Below are 21,895 nucleotides of genomic sequence, written 5' to 3'. Positions count from 1 at the left end.
TTTATTTTGTGTGTGTGTGTGTTATATACGAATATACGTGTACAATATACGAATTTTGTATTAACTTATCCAATTATTTAAGACATTTTTAAACACCCTTTAAACTGTTCCAGACCATTTCTTAACAATATATTACCGTTTCTTGCATAAACAGCTGAATTTTTACCGTATTTTTAAAAAAACAGCAGTATTCAAACGATGCACAATATCAATTATCAATGGGAGAGAGAGACATGAAAAAAAAAAAAAAAAACAGTACGGTACATACAGTATGCAGTAATAATAAAGCACTACACTGTAATAGTACTATACAGTATTGCTGTGCTATCTTCGATCAGTGGCGGATTTACATTCTTTTCAGGGGGGTAGCGGTTGAAAAACGTGAAAGCCATATTCCTCCCCTCAACCCACTATGTAGGGGGGAGGGAATCAATTGCCCCCTTTTAGCCTGTATTTTAAATTTTAATCACCCCTATCGCCCCTCACAAACTTATCGCCCCCTCAAGAGTTAAATCTCCCTTTTGGGGGCTATCACCTCCAGGGTTAGAAACCACTGTTCTAAGTCATAGCAAAATGTATCATCATAACAGTATAGTGTAGTCCATGGAAGAAAAAGGTTGGAAGATACATATAGAAATATAAAAATTATTAATGTTCAAAAAAGAGGGGAGGGGCGAGCTTCGGTTTCAAATTAAAAAGTGGGTAATGCTGTCCATCTTCGACTACACTGTCTCAACTTAATTTAAAGCAAATTTGTGGAATGTACTTGATTGAAATTAATAGCGAAAGCTAGTAATTCCTTTAATTCTATATTATTGGTTTTCGAAAATGACAGTTACGGAAGGGGCCCCACCACCCCCCTGGTAAATCCGCCACTGCCTTCGAACCATTTTTTAGAGTTTCAAGCGTTCAAGAATTCGTTATCTTGTCACAATTTTTCACTTTTTCCTTCTATCTTCACAAACATAGCATGAAACAGCGTGCTTTGGTGCAGAATATTTCATCACCTTTCATATTTAGAATTTAAAATATTAAAAGAAAATTGTGGAGTTGTTATTTATACACAATAACAAAGCGATGTTTTGACTAGTGCTGGGTGGGAACTAGAGCAGTTAGTGATGCTAAAAGGATGAAAGTATATTCACGAAACAAATATTTAGTAGTAAATAGCGAAGCCGTCATTTTGCGCCACGATTCCTTTCCAAAAGTTTTCGTGTTGTGGGTGAGAAATTAGCGTTAGCTCTAACATTCGTTACTCGAGAAAAACTCGCGTTATAGGCATTTGGCGTAAGTTGAATCGCTTTGGAGCGGAAGCCGACTGTATATGAGAGATATAAATGTTCAATTTTGATTGGGGAAAATGTAAATTTATCATACATTTCACGACAGTATATTTTTGAGTATTATAGTTTAAAGTTGGTTGTATTCAAAACGTTGATCAGAATAAAACATTCGTCTTGTTTTGCCACAATGACTTGAGCAGCAAACGGACAACCAAGTTAGAAAAGTTACTTATTGGATTTAGTTCAAGCACTTCTCTGCTTCCCAAACGTGACCCCATGGATTTTAGAAATATTTTTAAAAAAAATAGTCTTTTTGTTCGTATTTTTTGTTTGTTCCTTTAAATATTAGGCAAATGTTTGGATAGGTAGCCTCTCCCCCGGAATTTTTCCGGAATTGAAGTCTCCAAAACGTATTTTAATCAAGTTTTAGTGATTGGGGGGGGGGGGGGAGAGAGAAATGATTGGGTGTAATATGAAGGAAACTTTGGAAATTTAAGTTTCAGAAATAGAATAGTAGATTATCTTTGATGGCAAGGCGAAACGATCGGAGACCCTCACCCGGAATTTTTTTTTTAAATTTAAATCATAAAAAGGAATGTTTGTACGGTCTTTAATTATGCAAAAGGAATAGAAGGCACTCCTGTGAAATTTTTCCGAAATTGAAAGCTTAAAAATCCATTTCTTTGCTATTTTTAGGGAATGGGATAGGGTTCTAGGAACTTCTCGAAATATTTCCAAAATTAAGTCCTGAAAACGTAATTACATGAAATCTTTCAGGATGAGGGTTGGGGTTAAAAGACTGTCTCACAAAAAAAATTCGATATTGAAGTTCCAAAAACGAACTTTCAGACAATTTTAGATAATGTTATAGGGAGGTTTTTTTCAACTTCTTCGCGCCTCCCTTGGAAGTCACAACATGCTGGTTGGGAACCGCTGATCTGGAGCATTAGTAATTAACCAAGCTAGTCAATTAATGGTTAAAATATTTTTTTCTCAATAAAAGTTGTACTATACACATTCATATCTTTAGCATAAAAATGTTTGTAATTACTTTGGTATAAAGAAAAAAGCTTTAAAACTAACATTTAACTATGTCATTACTACAGGTAGATCGTGTTTGTCAATTACTGGCGTTGAAGGCATTTTAGATCAATGCATGTAATCGACCAACCTTCAATAACAAACAGCATAAATGGATAGTTATTAAATGCATTTTTTTTTCCTTCACTGAGAATAAGCATTGATCAGCATATCTCAGTAAATGAACCTGTAAAATTAAATTTAACCTAGAAAAAGGCGATTCAACATTTTATCTGATAACAATTTGCACCAATAAGAAAAGTGACTACCTTGAAAACTTCTATATGTCTCTGTAAGTATATCGTACGTAACCTTCATAATGTCCAATCAAAACCTTTGTTACAAGTTAGTTCAACTTACTGACTGATGGTCAGTAACTCGCGGATCACACTATAATACTTCCTGTGCAATTTAAATAAACGCTTATCAATATAATGTTTACTTAATCTGTTACTTTTCCAAGTCTAAAACTTTAAAGTATAAAATTGAGATGAAGATTTACTTTATCCATTTGCACAAATTTGACATTTTTATACTTGTATTTGCAATTTATTCCCAGAATTTTAAGCTTTGTCTTAAAATTTTGATACATTCAAATATAAAAACCATTAAACGTTACATAATATACGAAGTACCTACTTTCCAAAACATTTCGTGTCTACAAGGTAATGATTTGAGCCTATTACGCGTACGCACACAATATGTAAAAATCTTTACTTTTCAAGTTCAATTTTTTTTTTTTTTTTTTTTTTTGAAAGTTCATATATTATCATACATAATACTTTGCTCTTTGTTATAAAGGGCAAATATATGCACAAAAATGTCACACCTGCGCAAATGGATTGAGCAAGGTTTTTTTATTAAATAAGAACTATTTTCAGATCATCTTTGTCCTTCGTTAACATTAAAAAATATTAATTACTTCTTGAAAAATAGTTAAAATCGTTGTTGAAATAAAATATCACGAAATTTTAATGATCTCTGTTGCGTCAATTTAGAAAGATATTCATTGCGGTTTAGGAAAGATTCTGTGGCGAGCACTCGTAGGCCAACCCTCCACTTCTTGTTCACCCACCTGTTTCTAACAACACGGAAAATACACACGGGGACGTCCTCCCTCCCCCCTTTCTCTTTCTTCGACTACAATCACTGCCGCCTCGAGCACAAGCTACAAGCACTGACATCCGATACCACTGGCCATCACTTCAGGCACACGCATGGAAAGTCTCACTTTTTCGCAAAAATCTAGTTCTATCTGCAAAACTCACTGATGGCGATATTTGTCCGGAGGGATCCCCACGCGATCACGAACAATTGGTTTTAGAGAAAAAAAATCTAGACTGATTTATGAAGAATATGAAGGAATGAAACTTGTTACAGAAAGTTTATGGTCCATATGAAATCATTTATTAGCATAAAAATGAGAAAAAAGCTGAGCTATTAATAAAATAGACCTTAATTTCACGTATCCTTACTTATTCGAGTTTTTGACGCCATCTATTAGCACTTTAGGCAACTATAAGATTAGTGGACAGAATCGAGTAAGTTTCAGAACACGTGAGCATTGAAATTTTTTTTAATGATATTTACAAAATATTTCAATTGCAATGCGTCTACATTGTTTCTATGGTTCAGAGAAAAAAATCTCGATTCTCTGTGTTTAGATGATTTTTCATGAATGTGTGTAAGAGAAATATTTCATATTTGACAAAAAGTACTTTTTAATATCATTTTGTGATAAATGTAGGTAACTCAGCAGCAATTTACTTCATGCACGTTGTTTTCTACACATTCATCTGATATAATAAAAAGTTTCACTGCAATCCGGCGATTAGATTTTTTTTGTCGCTGTTTCCAAAGAGTCAAGTTTAGCATGTTTTTCTACCGGAACAGCAAGGGGGAAAAACCTACAGTTTGCGTCGGATCTTAGCCAAATTGTGCAGAGAGGTTCTTTGGTGCTCAGAAACTCACCAGGGGATTTTTTGTGCCCCTGGAGAGGGGAAGAGGCTTTCTTTATGGAATTTCAGTTTGCATCGAGTCTTTGCCAAATTTCGCGCAGTCCTTTGATCTTCAAGAATTCACATAAGGGTATTTTCACTCCCCTATGGGAGGGGGTTGGGGAGCTAGAAAATCCGTGAAACGGATGTTGACATCTATTAGTAATAATGATAACATTTTTCGAATTTAAAAAAAAAGAAACCCAAGATGTCTAAATTTAAATTTTGAGGCATAAAATTGCTTTTTTCTACACATTGACGGGAAAATTAACACTTTTTTTCCTCTTTTATTTAAGCCCGATTGTTGGAAATTCGTCACTTGACACAACTTTTACTTTCAATGTGGTAGACTGTGCAGCGCCTGACAACGCAGCAAAGAAATACTTAAATTGAAAGGATTTATTTACAAAATAACGAATGAAGATGAAATTAACTTTTGTTTTTTATTTATGTGGTTTGAAACTAGTTGGAATGATTTAAAATCATGTGCAGAATTTATTCACTTCACTTCTTCTTATAAAACAAAGATTGTCAAAAAATATTAATGCAATTTAAGAAAAATAGCGTTGTACTTTTGATCTTAAGGTATGCAGATTACGAATACTTAAGTTGCTCTTTGGATATGAAATAAACACTTCTTACATGGTTCTATTTCTTTAATAATTATTTTATTATGAGTTTTTAAACACTGATTGAGTCTTGGATTTATTGGCAGCACACACTATTTTTAGTTGAATAATATAAAGTACTTTTCCCCTAACAATCAAATGTAAAGACCCTACTCGTAATGAAAACCATGCAGGACCGTTATGAAGTGTGATATCTTTCAAAAAGCTTCATTAAAAAAATTTTGCCGAATGTTTGAAAATGAAAGTCAGGTCACAGGTACTATGTATCAAGTTAATTTATGATATGAGATTTTTTTCTTCTAATCTAGTTTGATCTTGGAGGAAAGCTTTTGTTCCTCTTGCGTTACGTGTGTGACAAAAAGAAAAAGTTTCATATGAACGCGGCTAACAGCAACTAAAAAACAGGAATGACGTCACCTGTTTCTAAAACTAGAAAATCGCCCGTCAAGGTATGACGGGTGAAAAATTGCTTCTACATTTGAACGAAGCCATTGCCTGTGTTGGTGATAGTTTGATAGTTGATATTATAACCCTAACTCCTGTGGATGAACCCTAAACTCCAGTAGGTAGCGTGAATTGTTTTGCATTTTTTTCGTTTCTTCATACCCCTGAAATGAGTCTTCCCAGTAAAACAGTTAAGTTACCGGATCGAGTTCAGCCTTGTCACAATAAAGCCTTTTCCTGCATGTGAAACATTTCCAAAACCTATTATCAAATTATTATGCAATGGCGCGAGTTTCATTGTTAAACTCGTGCTTTACTCGATCATTGGCTAGTATACATATGAGGATGAAGCAGGTAGGAAGTATTACCAATTTTAAAAAAAAATGTAAGAATGACACCAGGAGCAATACATTATTAAAAAAAAAAAAATTAGGCTTCATGGTTTACTTCTTCAAAAAGTGAGTTTAAACTTAAAAATTCGAGAATTTGAGCAGTGTCCTTAACAGAAATTAATAACGGAAATAGGAAAAACAATTACATCATCCAAAAGATTCATCAAAAAATGAAATTTGTAACTGAAAATTAACGCACCATTTGATACCGGATAATCCCCACATATACACCGGCTAACCCCCGCAACAATATTTTGGATAACTGGCCGAATATTCTCCAAAAATATGTCGGATATCCTGTCCGCGGTGGGCTGGCCGTATCAAATGCCAGATAGCAAAAAATTAGCTTAAGAGGCCGCATCAGACAGATTCCCGGTTTTCGCATCCCTATGTTAACCTACGGGGCAGAGTGTCTTCTCATTCTTACGATAAGTCATTGGGAAATTGAGATTTTCAAACTTTTCTTTTTTTGACTTAATCTGTGACGACTATAGAGTGCTTCTATTTTTGCGGTGTTTCATTAAAATAATTCAAAAATTTTTTATACAAACTTGAAGTTGAACTTTGAGAAAAGGTGAATTTTTGACGAACCAGGAGGAGTATTCGGATTTTTAAAAAAATAGAAGCATAGCGTATAATCTCAGCTTTCTAAAGATGTTAAAATATTTTCGATAGCTTTAATTGAACAACAGTAATCAAATAAATGGTGAGCCTATTCCAATTCACAAACTAAAAATTTCCATCCCCCTTTACGAAGGTACGAGATTCGCCTCTACGCAAGTGATTTATGGCCTTTTCGGGGAAACGGTCAGCACCCCACTTGTGGGCGTGTTTCTTCTCCACCTGCTGTCCACTGTCCAAAATAGCTGTCTGGAAAGCATTTTTTTCCTTCGCTTGAGAATTGCGAGGAAAAAACCTGGCAAAAATGACGCTCTTAAATAATTTTAATTTTGCTTATTTTTTAATAAGTAATTTCGTTTTTTTTTTTTTGGAAAATTATGTATATAAACACAAAATTTAAGCTTTAAAAGTATTTAAATCACGATTTAATGCAGTTGCAAATCTTTGGGGGGGGGGGATTGAGAGTTTACGTGCTTCTCTCGACGGGATAAAATAAATTGAACTCACCCATTAAATAATTTTAAATTAATTTTGTCACAATGTAACTATATGTATATATTTTTAATTATTACATCATATAAAAAGGGAAGAATATTTGAATATACCTAGAAGAAAATTTGAACTTACCCTTATCACTTTTGTTTGCTTTTCGAGTATTATTGGAATTTAAGGACAGTGCGAAAAAAGATATGTAACTCAATGGTTTTAAACCCAAGGGTATATATTATCGCGATTTGTCTATTACTTCTTTTTTCATTGAATTAGTAATTAACATAAAAAAATACATATGTTTGTGCTTACCTAGAAGAGTTATGGCGGGTCAGAAAGCAAATCATAAGTTTATGATCAGTAGCGGATTTTAGGGGTGAGGCAGCCCCCCCCCCCCCCCCAAAAGGGATAGATTAATTTAACTATTTTATTAATTATTTTAATTGAATTGTTTTTTGCATTTTTTGTATAGGTTATTAACACAAAACACACACAGCATATTTCGAATAAAAGCATTTTTGTTTGCTAAAGAAGTAATACTGGAGTCAGAGGCACAGAGTGGCAGAATACATTTGGTTTCGAATTCTAGGGAACGTATTATCGCCATTCGTCTACTAATTCTTCTTTTAAGGAATCAATAATTAACATTTCTAAAAAAATGTGTAGGTTCTCCTAAAAAAGTCATTTTGATCCAGGCAGCTATTTGCCAAATAATAGATTTCTTTTTCAGCTCATAAAAAATGCAAAATGATAGAAATCATATGATAGTAGTTTCTTGGAAAAATCATGATTATTAATGGAAACGGCATGTAGTATCAATATGTTATCTCAACTGTGTCATGACTTTAAAAACAAATCAGCAACTGCTTTGAAATTCACACAGAATAGTTTCTGAATTCTTCAATAAAACTTATGTTTTATGAAGTTATGATTTTCTTACTCAAATAATATTTTGTAGTTAAAATATAAATTAATTTATAAAAACTCAAATGAGGGATGAGTTTATTTAATAACATTGCCCTCAATGTTCCTAATTAAAACCGCTCATTGTATAACATCTCGGTGACATTAAATTGGGTTTAGTATTTAATAGGGAAGTTTTCGATTTTTCAATTTTATTTTTATATGATAGAGTAACATGCATGAACATCATAGGTGAAAAAATTTTTGCGATACGATAAGTAGTTTTTTTTAAATTAATTTTTAAAGTTCAAGCGCCTGTGACGTCAGATGGCATAGGAAGTGACGTCCGATAGGAGAGAAACGCTAGCGAACCGGTTCCCATGTCATGGGAGAAATCGAAGAACGTGCATTCGACTTCGAAGATGAAACGTAAAAGGCTTATCTCCTCGCGTTTCTGGAACATTAAACCTCTCATCCACTCGGAAATATTCGAATATCACCATTGATATTATTTGAGGAAGATTATTTAGATTGTGCTTTAACGAATCCGGCCTCCATAGTGTGTTCAAAAGGATTATTGAATTTCTAAAAAATAAAAATATCAGCGCGCTAAAAATGTCCCTAGCGAAAACAAGGGATCTTCGGCGGAAGGCTGGCCATTCGCGCCCTGTGACGTAGGTTCGTGACGTTTCAGAAGAGCGCACTTTTGCGCGTGGATTTTTAAAAAATCATTAAAAATCAACCACGGTGTTTTAAAATTCGGCGATGGTGGATTTTTTAGTTTTGAGGGTCAATTAACAATATGCAATAGCCAAAATATGAACATTTAATAGGTTGCAACTTCCCTATTGGCTTGAGACGTTGAAGATGTTTTCCGTCCACATTCAAAATATATTAGTGCATAATACTCCTATATTTAGAAGTAGATTCATTGACCGCAAAACCATTTAAAAATAAAGTCATTAAAACTCTGTTGTTAAACATCGAATAGGCGGGGGGGGGGACTCAATTTTCCGTGCCTCCTCCAAAAGATTTTTCTGTATCCTGTCCGTTTTCAGCTTATACGAAACAGCATGGTAAATTAGCGTGGTCCAAAATAGGCCTTTTTATTACTTTTTATTTTATTGCTTTTACTCTCCCATTTGGCTTCACCTATGTAAAAAATAATTATTGTGAATTTTGAGCTCATAATTTTAACATTTAGGTAGCTTAACAGCCTCGAAGTTCTGCGTTTTTCCATCTTATGCTACGAATGTAAGTAGAAATAAAATGGATACTATTAAAGGTATGTAATTTCATTTCATGGCAAATACACAAAACTTTCCAATCTTTCAAACTCCAAACTTCTAAGATTGCAGATAAAACGTAATAAACTGGGGTTATAATAAGCGAGCTTGGGCCACAGGGGACATTTTTTTGCGTATGTTTTCCGAAGTGTTTCCAGAAATAAAATTATTAAACTCATACTTCATACTGTAATAAAAAATATTTTTGATGATTTTTTAATCTCTTATGGCAGTGGTGCCAAACCTTTTTCTACTTGAGACCGCACCTCATATTAAAATGGTTCTCGCGGTTCAGAACATAACTAAAATTTGAAAATGTTCAACATTTTTTTAAATAACATGTGAAAACGAGGAAAAAAGAATGAAAACTAAAAACCAATAATTGATGTAATCATTACTTGATGCATCTTTTTTTAATTGCATCAGTTTATCAGAAACCAATTTTGAATATTTAGCTCAATTTTTGACGTTCTCATTAAACGTGCTTTTCGATTTGTTGAGTTTAAAGAAGACCACGGGCCACACGTATCAACTTCACAGATCGTATGTGCCCCTCGAGCCGCAGGTTGGGTGCCACTGTTCTTATGGTATAACTTTTACACTGTTCCGATTCATTAGTATTCTTTTCGTGAAACATTTAGCGTAAACAAAAAATCTGAAAAGAAAACCTGAAATTTATTCAAAACTCTTGCTTTTAAAAACATACATAAATCAACTCCTACGCACAAATTCGAAAAGAGAAAAAAAGGACATTGAAAAAAAAAAGGTAAGTAATGATTCAAGACTGCAATCTTTGATTAAAAAGCTTCAGAAGCAAATTTGATTTTCTTTTTGGAACGCTAAAATTTACCCTATGAATTAAAACAGTACGTTTCAAGTCCGAAAAATACGTTCCCTGATAATTCACATCGATAAGTGGCGTGGGGGGGGGGGGGGTTAAGGATTCTGTCATTCCCATACAGCTTGACAAATATGGAAATTAATGCGGAAAACTTTTCATAATCATTCTTTTTCCGTTACTTTTATTTCGATTCACGTTTCTACAAATGAATTTATAATTTATCATATCAGTGTGTTTAATTAAATCAGGATAAATTTAATTGATTATTAAATTTACTGACTTCTGGTTAGAAAGTTAATGATGGTGTCGCAGCGGCCAATGAAGTTCTTAAACGTAATTTTCATAATCGACTTTTAAAATGTGAAGCAGAGGCTGAAATAGATCAAATGCTACAGAATATAGATTGCAAAAGATTAAAATAATACTGGAATATAACTGTTTTCAAAAGTAACAGTTTTGCTTTTATTCGAAAATATCATTTCAAGTCCAAGTCGTTTCTTTAAAATTGGGAGGGGAGGTGGGGGCCTTGTTTTGGCACATTCCTCAAATTTTGAATAATTGTTTCATTTTGGTGAGTTCAGCCAGACTGCAGGAATTTCGCGCCCATCTGCCTGGTGCTGGCGGTAATGATGCAGTAATATTTGATGAACAAGAGCGACAAATTCAAATCGCAACGTGATCCATAATTTGTTTTATCAATCCTGCAAATGCTTTTGATTTGCAGATTGATAATGCTGCATTTCGAAGGAAAACGAAATGTTAATGATCCTACTGCATATCTTTCTTGTGCATAAAAAGTAGCATGTGAAAGCATTTTAATAAATCAAATTTAGAAAACAAATAACGAATATAAAATTAACAAAATTTCGAGTTTCAGTGCATAAGGACAGGAAAGTTAGGCACAAAACACCGATTGTGTAGAAGATTTCGGTCGAAACTAAAATGCGCTAAAAGAGTCAACGCAAAAATTGTATGTGGTCATCCAATACTATACACGGACCCTCTTCCCCTGCCAATAAATTTTGAGCGGTGACAGCATAGAGGGGAAGACGTCCCCCGAAACCTGTCAGCCGCTCCACGTAGAGGGGGAAGTAAAACGCTACAGCTTTCTCTCTCTCTCTTCCGAAAGCTAGAAATTTTCTGTCTGATGAGTCCACTTAATGGCCGGATATCGGATAGTTACCGGTGTTCTGTTCATCCCTAGTTTTAAGTTCAGCTTATTATGGTATCCCCTTGAATCAAACTAGGTTCGCCTGCGCAGTTTGCGCATTTTACGAAAGTTTGACTAGTTTTCTACAAGCAATATCCACCGTCAGAGTTGTGAAGAAGCGCCCTCATTAGACGGCCGTAAATCTGCCTAATAAGCCACGCCTACTCAACGAACAGTAACGGCGGGAAGAGCAAATTTGGTAGTATTAAAAAAGAAATGAAAATAAACTGGGAGTAAGAAAAAACACAAAAGTGAATTAGTTAATTACGCAGTTCTATCAACTACTTCTGGAAGGTAATCGTTAACCTTATCAATAACGTTATTATTTGATTTAAATGAAACAGGGCTGAAACTTGTTGCATAGCATTAACAGCACTTGACATTTTGGGAGAGGTAACCGAATTAGGGCAAGTTTTATTTTTTATGCATTACTAAAATATTTGGATTTGATAGTAAAAACCAAATGATATTTTCACTCCATTGTCCAGAAAGGGTAGTAAGCTGTTAATCAATGTGCGCAACCGAGTGACAGACACTTTAATCACTTAAAAAAACAGAGAAAGCATGATTTGACTAATGTGACCAGACGTCCCGCTTTAGGCGGGGACAGTCCCCGCTTTTTGTCTTACTGTCCCGCTGCGGGACTGTCCCGCCAATGTGTCCCGCTTTTTTTTGTTTAAATTCCGTCACACAAGAAATATAACATACAATCTAGATTTTTTAAACGCTTTTCCGATTTTTTGCTGTCAGAAAACGTAAGAACGCCAGAGGAACGCCAAAGGCAACAAGAATTTGCTTCTTAAAATTGCTTTTAACAGCAAGTACAACTCAAAATAATAATTTTGATTAATAAATTTGTTGTGTGATGCAATATTCTTTCCATTACTACCATTAAATTATTTTCAACTTGAGTTGTTTATTGGTACATTTGAGTTATTTCTTGGCATTTTTCTGTTACGTAAAATATTAAGCCTGCGGAAAAAAAAAACTACGCTACTCCCCCCTTCCCCCCCGTCAAGTGTCCTGATTTTTAGCTTGAAAAATCTGGTCACATTAGATTTGAGCTATTCATTGTTTGAAGAACTATGTTACCACCAAATACCGAAATAGTCACCAGTCGCGAGAACATCTACGTGCGTATAAGTATTTATAAGGACTTCCCGCCGATTTAACGGAACAGATTAGTAAAACTCGTGAACTTATGCCGTTCGCTTTTGTTGAGGGGCAATAATTCCAACTATAACTCGCACACCCAGTCATTCGATTTCATTCCCACTTTGGATCCCGTTAAGAACGGACGTGGGAAAATGAGGCTAAAAGGAAAACCCGCCGCTATAGGAGTAGCGGCGAAGAGGAATGCGGCGCCGAGCGCTAGGAGGAAGCTTCCCGGGAGTATTCCCGGTTCGCGGACTCCGGCCAAGGCGGCCACCCCCTTCACCCACCGCACGAACTCCCCGATACAGTCCACTTCATGGGCGGACATGACCCCATCTGATGATGAGATGGAAGTCAACTCCACTAACATCCCAGAAAAGTACGACTCACCCCTGTCCTACAGCGAGGTGACTGACATCATTAAAACTGCCAAGGATATGTTCCGATATACAGACATCTTCTTCCCTGACGGTGAGGATGAGACTCTCCGGGAGATACTCCAACTCTTGGGCCAGGACGGGATCCCGGACGCTCAAGTGGCGGAGGCCCTGGTGAGTCATGCCTTGACTGACAAAATTAAATACTTATCCTTTCAGAAATTCTTTCACATTTCTGAATACCTTAACGCTCAGGAATTCCAGCTGCCACGTAGAACTTGTAAAGCGCCTTCGCCCGTAAAGGCTGCGCCTGTAGCACTGGAAAATAAGTTCTCCACCCTCCCCCAAGTTTCGAATCCAAATTTAAATTCCCAGGAAACTACCTCTACCTCTCCGGCTAGAGGAGTTAATAAGCTTGCCCCCCTCGTGGTGGAGACCCCCCCAACTACCTTGATTTCATCCGCAAGCTCAATGATAACTGTCAGAACTTTAAACTAAGAAATAGGAAGGATGAAACAGCGATCTTTGTGGATGACCCCACTGATCGCAATAAAATTATTAATTTACTCAAGTCTAGTAACATAGACTTTTACATCCAAAGGGCAAAGGGACCCAGACTATTCAAATATGTCATTAGAGGACTACCCACTTGCACCGACACTGAGGAAATTTCGAAAGCACTTTCCGAATTAAATTTTCCTATTGTAAAGGTCGCTCAACTGACCAAAAGGGACGCTACTAAGCTCCCTCTATTCCAACTTCAGCTCTCGTCCGGTGAGCAACATACTAAAATTAATGATTTAAAGACACTATTCCACACTGCCATAACCGTCGAGCGGTACCGGACAAATCGACGTGTTATACAGTGTTATACCTGCCAGGGGTTCAACCACCTGGCAGTTAACTGCTTTCGAAAAGTCCGCTGTGTCGTCTGCGGGGGGGAACACTCTCGTGACAAGTGCCCGGCCAAAATTAACAAGGAAAAGCCCAAATGTGTTAATTGTGGGGGTGATCACGTAGCCTCTTATAGGGGTTGCGTGGCCTTCCCCAAACCCAAAATCAACCTGGAAGGTAAACGAGCCGTTAACCGCGGAAGCGGTGCTAGCCGCAGAGTAGGAACTTCCTACGCTGAGGCCACTTCCAGTAATCTTCCTGAGCATTCCACCCCTAATATTAAGGAGCCTAACTCCAGCAACGAAATTACTGATTTCATGCAACTTTTTGCTGAAATCAATAAAATATTCAACCTCTCTAAAGTCTTTTCCAAACTCAGGACGGCCCTCCCTATTCTAAAAAGTCAGGAAAACCTTCTAGGCAAAATTACAACTTTAGTCCAAATCTTTATTGATGAGGACTAAGTTTTTCATTCATTTTTACCCCCTTATTTCATTTTAATTCAGTTCTGGACTCCAAATTTCTTAAGTCAGTTTTTTGACCGCCAGGGAAGGCTGCTACGTCATCGGCTTAACTTGCCGACCAATAAGCTAACTCCTCTCCGGAGGATCCATCCCACCAATGGCAAGACTTGGGAGGTGCGAGGCCACGCCTCAGGTACTCCCCAGGAACGTTCATAGATATTCGTCTCATTCACACCCAGTGTCTGTGGGTGGATAAATACACTCAATCGGCTCTCTGCCTTCCAAAGCAGATAATTTCTTTCTTTATTACTAGAATTTCAAAGGGAAGCAAAATTTTGTTATTACTTTTTGAAAATGGAATTGGCAGTTGATAAATCGAACTTTTAATCGAGATTTAATTATTTTAATCACGGATAGGGAGGGGTATGTTAAATTAACAGAATGGGTATCTGAATAAATCAGAATTTCAAGTTAGTCAACAGCGCATCGTTGCAAAGTAAGTAAGCTAACAGAATGTTTGGGTTTAGCAATAGATCTATTTCAAACAAATCCAGGACGGTTCTTCTGCCTTTATATAGGAGTTTAGTCAAACCTCATTTGGAGTATGCTGTTCAGTTTTGGTCACTTTATCTCAGGAAAGATATTTCTGTATTGAAAAGGGTTAAAAGAATGGTAACTAGACTACGGGACTTTCAGAGTTAGATTATGATACCAGACTTAATAGGCTTAATATGCAAAGCCTGGAGCAAAGGAAAGTCAGGAGGCACGATTCAGTGTTTAAATTTATCAAAATGAAAGCTGTTAGCGGGTTAATTTTTCGGATGGAAAGCAGGACGATGGTTTCTTGTTTAAAGCTATTCAAATCTCAGGCTAACCTGGAAATTACGAAAAACTACTACTTTAGTACGGTCGTGGGAACTTGGAACAGCTTACCGGAAGAGGCAGTAATGAGCAGGGGGGTAAATAGCTTTAAGAGAGCCATTGATCTTCATTGGGAACTAATAACCTGACGAGGACCAGCCTAGCTGGGCTCAGAACGTGTTGCTGTTCGTTACATTTGTATTTCTAAACGAATTCGGATGTCATAAGATAAATGGGTAGTGCAATTTGTATGTCATGACAACTATCAGATCGCGTCTTCAAACTACCCAAAACGTCCCGGTGAGCAACTAGAAGTTCGCGATCGATGGTTTGGTGATCTCTGCTCAATATCCAAACCTATTAGCATCAAAAGGTATGACTAAAATTTCACATTTTAATCTGAAAACGACCCCTTAATAACAAGTAAACAGCAGAATTATAAGTACAATTTACTGGCGCGTACTGGTTGTACCAACCATTCGTAGACCTGGTGCGATCCCCTGGTATAACCTAGCCCGGCTCCTGGGGTAGGCAACCTGTGAACGATTTCAGTCGCGAGAAATTTCAAGATGCAAATGTAAGGAGGTCAAAAAAAGAAAAAACTCAAATTTGTTAATTAGTTGTTTTTTTTTTTTATTTGTAGCTCAAATTGCAGCAATGCGTGAGAGAATGTTCGATTATTAAAAACAATCTATACACAGGGTGTCTCCGTTCAGCGTTTTAAAACTTCTAAGGTTGGTAGGGTACATCTTGACGGCTGGAAATCATATAGCAATGTGGGTTTATAAATGCTTTCCCGAAGCGGTGTTCCATAAAAGCATCATAACCAAAGAGACCGTAAGTGAAAATTCTTTTTAAATTTAAATGTAAAAAAGGGAGAAGTACATGGGTCATAGTAAGTGCTCGAAGGTTTTTCCATCGGTTTCAATGCACAACTCACACCTTCGGCGCATGGAACTCCAAACAGTCCGGAATACTCCCGGCATATCAAAAATTTCTCGGGTTTTGAAATCATTTCCAATCCCCCATTGCCATATAATTTCGAGTCGTCAGGATGCATCGTACTCCACTTAGGAGTTCAGAAACATTTAACTGGGACCCCTGTATTTCAGTACTTTTTAAAAAGTACTTTAACACAGAGAGAAGCAAATTAAATGCTGAAACTAAAGCAAGACTGAAACTGTTAGATATTTAAATCAAACTTTTAGCCTCTCTATTCCATAACTATCAAATTAAGAGTATTTTTTAAGCTGACTGAAGATTTAATAAGAATACTCACTGGGTTTGTTCTTTGTAAATTTGTTTTGCATTTATTTTCTAGGTGTCATTTTAGTTTATGGAAATGTGTGCTTCTATACTTTGTTGCTACTGGGTGTCCTGAAACAGACTGACTGTTTTGAAAAAAAATATTACTGGAGAATGGTTAATGATAAAACTATAACTCTTGCAGAAAATTCATGTGGCGGGTCGTAAATTTTTGCCCTCCAAAGTGGCAAATTTTAGTTCAACAACTTTCCAATAGATGGCGCTTCAGGTAATAAGCCCGTGAATCGAAGAAAAATTGAACACTCCATCATACTTTTTCAAAAAATGTTTTTGATGAACAAAATAACGTAACAATTTTTCAAACTGTCGAACGTCGGCTGCAATCACACGGCAAAAATGGGCAAATTTCAATTTTTCGTTTTTGAATTACAGGTTTACTGTCTGCAGCGGCATCTATTGAAAAAACTTTTGGAACTCTGTGTGAAAAAATTTACGGCCCGCCACACGAATTTTCTGCAAGAATTTATTTTTTCTCTTTAAACGTTTTCCTGTTCTAAATTTTTGAAAACAGTCAGTCTTTTTCAGGACGCCCTGTATGTTTTCGTTTTTGTGATGAACTATTGAGCAACGTCAAACTAAAACACTTCTCCCAAATTTAATTTTGTATGTTGCATGCATGACATTCTTTTTTTTGAGCAATCACGATTGCTTATTGCTTTCATTTGACTGTTTTTGATGTCCTATCATTTTATTTTCAAACCGCCACCCTCTGCACCATCACCGTGGACAGGCGGGCTCCTCACGATGCTGCACCTAGCGAAAGCCGTCTCCAGGTTGCATCCATGTCCTACACACACGCGCATACATACACAACTACACACGCACGCACACACACACACACACAAATACACACACATACACCTACACACATACACACAAACACACACGCATACATACACATACACACAACTACCCACACATTCATGCCTGCACACATACCCCCCCACACACTTATGCCAGCACACAGACACAAACACACATACCCCGTACACACAAACACCCCCCCCCACACACACAAACACACATGCCTACATAAACACACTCGTGATTGCGAAAAACATAATTTGCATTCAAGATGTCAAAATTCAAATTAATTTTTTTTTCCTTTTTTTTTTCTTTTCGTTGTTTATTACTTATTGCACAAGGGGTTCGCCAACCTCTTGGGCAATTTGCAAGGGCGAAAAAGACAAGACATTAAATATTCGGAAGGCCTGAGTGAAACACATATACCTGATATCGAGTAGGGTAAGTGGAGTAGGCGAACTACTGGGTGACCTGAAATGAACTAACTAACTGTTTTCAAAAATGTATAACAGAAAATCGGTTAATGATTAAAAGAAATAAATAATTTCTTGCAGAGAAAGTTCATATCGTCTGTTGTAGGTTTTTCCACCCATAGTTTCAAATTTTACTTGAAACGTTTTCGAACAGATGGCGCAGCTGATAAAAGCTTGTTAATCAGAGAAAGATATAAAATTACATCATGCGATTTGTCTACCAGTGGCTACAATCACAAGTCGCAATCGGAGAAAAATTTGGTAAATTTTAATTCTTCCTCTTTGACTTAAGGGCTTACTATCTGCAGCGCCATCTGCTAAAAAGATTTTGAACTATAATTTGGAACTCATAGGGGTAAAAAATTGCTGCCCATCACATGAATTTTCAGCAAGATTTTTTTTTTTTTTTTTAAATCAGTAACCGTTTTCCTGTTATAAAGTTTTGTAAACAGTCTATTTCAGGATACCCTGTGTGTAAAAACACAATATAAAAAAGTGGGGGGGGATGAGTGGGAGAAAAGGATAGAGGGGGAAAAAGAGGAAAATAAAATTGCGATACAAAAAGGACGTCGGCAAGGCCACCCGTTAAAATAAATAAATGAATAAATGAAAAATGAAAAAACATTCAAAAAAAAGAATGAATAAATAAATAAATAAATAAATGGAAAAAAAAGGAAAATACAAAAACATTCTGGGGGGTAAAGTTGGGAACCAATGATGTTAAATAGTGTAGGGGAAGTAGGCCCAAACCGGCTGGTACTTGTTCTTGAGACTCCGATCGAGGGCTTTAGTTCTCGCACCCTTTTAAACTTTAAGTGGGGATCTGAATCATTCAAAGAATCTTTACGCATCGTCTACTTGCAAGGAGCAACCACAATTCCCTAGCGTACGTTTTTTTTTTACAAGTAAGACGCTAGTTAAGTTTTTTGCTGGTTTCATAAAAAGTTTTCGACTTACTTTAAATTCTGATCACTTTGACTCGTTCTTTTAAATGCTTCGTCCTTAGAAAATACGTTTTTTTTTTTTTTTTTTTTTTTTTTTTTTTTTTTTTTTTTTTTTTTGCCCTATGAAGGATACGCATGTTTGAATCGCTTTCCGCGTAGTAGAACACTATGCACCTTCACATTTAGACCGATTAAATCAAGCGAAATTTGCAAAGTCGATTCTCTTCGAGCTTACAGTTCCTAAACTTCCGCAGCTTCTTCTGGTGGACACTGCAGAGATTTTTGGATTTTTATTACTCGTTGAGTGACCACTGCACTTTATAGTCTACGAAAAAAATATTTCCAACCTTCCTCCATCCATCACGTTTAAAGAAATATTGGCACAAAATGTGATTTGTGTATAAACTTTTGCGAATATCAAGAAAAAAAAAATCTTCCGCAATTTCTATTTTTCGTTACGATTGTTATTTTTCAAAACTTCAAATTCATATTTACGATTAAAAAATCCATCCGCAGTTGAAATTTGAAAGTATTCGGCTAATTGATTGAAATAATTTAAATGTCAAAGTTTACCCCTTGGAAAAATTTAAGTGCGACAAACGTGAGTTTCTGCTGTAAAATTTTTAAGCGTAGATTGAACCACTTTTGATACTAAACGCAGCAATTAGAAATTATTTTTCAACTGCCAGTTATATATTTTGATCAAGTCTTATAGATATATGAGACAATTTTTCATCAATATTAAAGCTAAGTATAATTAAACATGCACTGGCAATCTCTGATCAATTTCATATTTTCTGAGCTCAGCTGTTGCGTAATGCCACTGTAAGGTAAGAACGAAGCCATTAAACCGCTTGAACTACTTTAAAAGGTATCCCAATTGTATTTTTGTGCACAGTATAACAACCTCAATTTAACGATTGTGAAGGGACTGGAAAAAGTTATCTTCAAATCGAGGAGCGTAGAAATTCAATGCAGTCAAATTCGGACCAGTGAAATATGTCACTAAACTAGACGACCCGTGCGGAACTCCGCACTCTGCTTCGAATCGTTTCATGCGACATTTCTCTCTTTAAAAATTTCAAAGAAGAACATTATGAAGAAGAATTGAAAAAAGTAACGGATTTAAATAAACGGAAAAAAATAAAGGCACAAAAGAAGGAATGTAATTTAAAGACATCAGCGACAAAACCTCGTTAAATACAACGATGTGATGATGTAATGATCGCTCACTTTTTGGTTGTACGTATTTTCAATACAAACATAAATATCATTAAAAGTGTGACTGAATGACTCGTGAAAATCAGTAGTGCATGTGAAAAAACGGGTTGTGGCAAATACAATCCTGCCTATGTGAGCTTGTAACAGAAAAAAAGAGGCATAAAAGATATATGTATTGGCACGGGTTCGAACTGGCGCCATTCTGATTGTCAGCATGACACTCCAACCAACCGAGAAATTTCGTTTTCGTTTTCGAGTGCTATTCATTGAAGCAATGTGTAATAAAAAACAGCCAAAAAGCTTTTTGCCAAAAAAAAAAAAAAAAGACCGTGCGTCTATGTTTTGTCATTAGCCAGCTGATACGCTTTAAAATTATTTGTAAAACATGAAATTTTATTAAGGAATGAGGAAGATCTCGCGTAGCGATTGAAACAAACATTCTAGAGAAATAATATATTAGATTGAAAATAAATGTTTTTATTTTTGAAAATTAATACAATTTCCCATAGCAGGCTGCTTTAACCGCTACGGCTTGAAGGCCAGCAAATGTTTTTCTTGTAATCGAACACTTAAAATTCAAAACCGAAACCAGTTTAACTGAATGCGTTTTTTATGTGTAATTTTTCGAACGTAGAAAAATTGCAATTTTTTTTCTCGCCGAAAGCAGAGGATAAGAAAAGGATTTCTTATGTTTGAAGTTGATAACAAATTTAATGTTTTTTCATCGTATTCGAATAAATAGTTAAAGTTTACTGGGTGAGACTTGTAATTTCAATTTGGTATAGTAGTGTTTTATTTATACAAAAGGTCGAACACTGCTAAGAGCAAAAACTACATTTCAGCATACAATGAAGAGTTTTTCTGCGCAAAAAGGATTCCCTTGAGGTCTGAATTTTTTAATCTAATATTTTTTTATGCTTACATTATATTCAGCATGGGCGTCGCGGCCGGGGGGGTCCAAGGGGTCCGGACCCCCCCAATATTTGAGGACCGGACCCCCTCAATATTTGAAAATCGGACCCCCTCGATAATTGTCAAGATGAAATTCATTATTTTGGGGAAATTATTTTTGCTTTGAAGACTTTAAACAGTTGCATAATACATAATTTACCATGTTTAATTCATATCAAATAAAACGAAATGAACATCGAAAAAAAAAAGAACTAAATAAAAACAAAATAGGTGATGTGTATAGTGAACAGAAAGTCGGAAAGTGAACTCCAATGACAAACCATTGCTCTGCTCTATGCGCACACTAGCTTTAGTGGAGGATGCTAGAAGGGGGACACCTTCTCCCGAGTGCAATGTCAGCCATCCATAGTCGTGTCGCCGGCCTCCCCAGCTTGAAAGCAGGGCTGCGGAGTCGGAAGGAAAATGACCGACTCCGACTCCTGGATTTTTAAAACGCCCGACTCCGACTCCAGATTTTTTTATTTTTATTTTATTGTATTTTTTCAATTCCCTCTCCCCCTTCAGGAAGGGGGAAAAACCACAAACAGAGATTGAAATATTAATTCTTTTCCATGAAAATTTCGCATTTTGTATTTTATTGTAAACGTAAGATGCCTACAACGTCAGAAATTCAATTAGAAAATCAAATTTTCCAATAGTTACGAGTTCAATGTGAGATGACTTAAAAATACCATTTTTTTCTTTTTCAATAATTTAAAAGGATTACTTGTAATTTGCCCCCTTTTAATGTTTAACAAATACATATTGATAAAATCGTGTGCTTTCAAATTTTGAAAGTTGCAACTTGAAAGAAAAAAAGCTTTTTTCTAAGTCTAAGTTCTTGAGAAGGGGTGGTTTGCCCCGGGTGACACCCATCTGGTAGGTGACACCCAAAGTTAATTTCAGAGTTTGTAAAAAATATAAATATTTTAATTCTGAAAATTTTCTTGAACATATTTTAAATTATATTTAACTTTTCAATTTCAACGAAAGTAAGGCACATACGTCAGGAGCAAATTTTGCACAAAATGCGGCGGTATACAAATTTGTACGAATAGCTTTTGCTATACCTATATTTCTTCTTTGCTAAATTTTTAATTTAAATTTTATAGTCTGCTTTATAATTAACCTTAATATGAAGATTTAAAGATTAACTGCAATTATTGAGAGTTGTAACCAAGAAATCATTTACACTTATTTTGTTCCATACTTTTTATGGAGAATTAAGCATATAGAAATGGTCTTGACAA

The 21,895-nt window shown here is 35.8% G+C and overlaps 1 protein-coding gene across 1 annotated transcript in view; it reads right to left on the bottom strand.

Annotated features, from left to right (window-relative positions):
* LOC129230501 (carboxypeptidase B-like) overlaps positions 1-15,986 on the bottom strand; it is a 90,754-nt gene extending 74,768 nt beyond the window's left edge. Inside the window, 1 exon segment of the mRNA XM_054864903.1 lies at positions 15,867-15,986. Coding sequence (XP_054720878.1) covers positions 15,867-15,986 — 120 coding nt within the window.
* Positions 15,987-21,895: the final 5,909 nt, after the last annotated feature.

The sequence above is a fragment of the Uloborus diversus genome, chromosome 9, assembly GCF_026930045.1.
Source record: "Uloborus diversus isolate 005 chromosome 9, Udiv.v.3.1, whole genome shotgun sequence".
Lineage (NCBI taxonomy): Eukaryota > Metazoa > Arthropoda > Arachnida > Araneae > Uloboridae > Uloborus > Uloborus diversus.
Note: the sequence above shows the minus strand (reverse complement) of the source record. Positions and strands in the feature narration are given on the sequence as shown.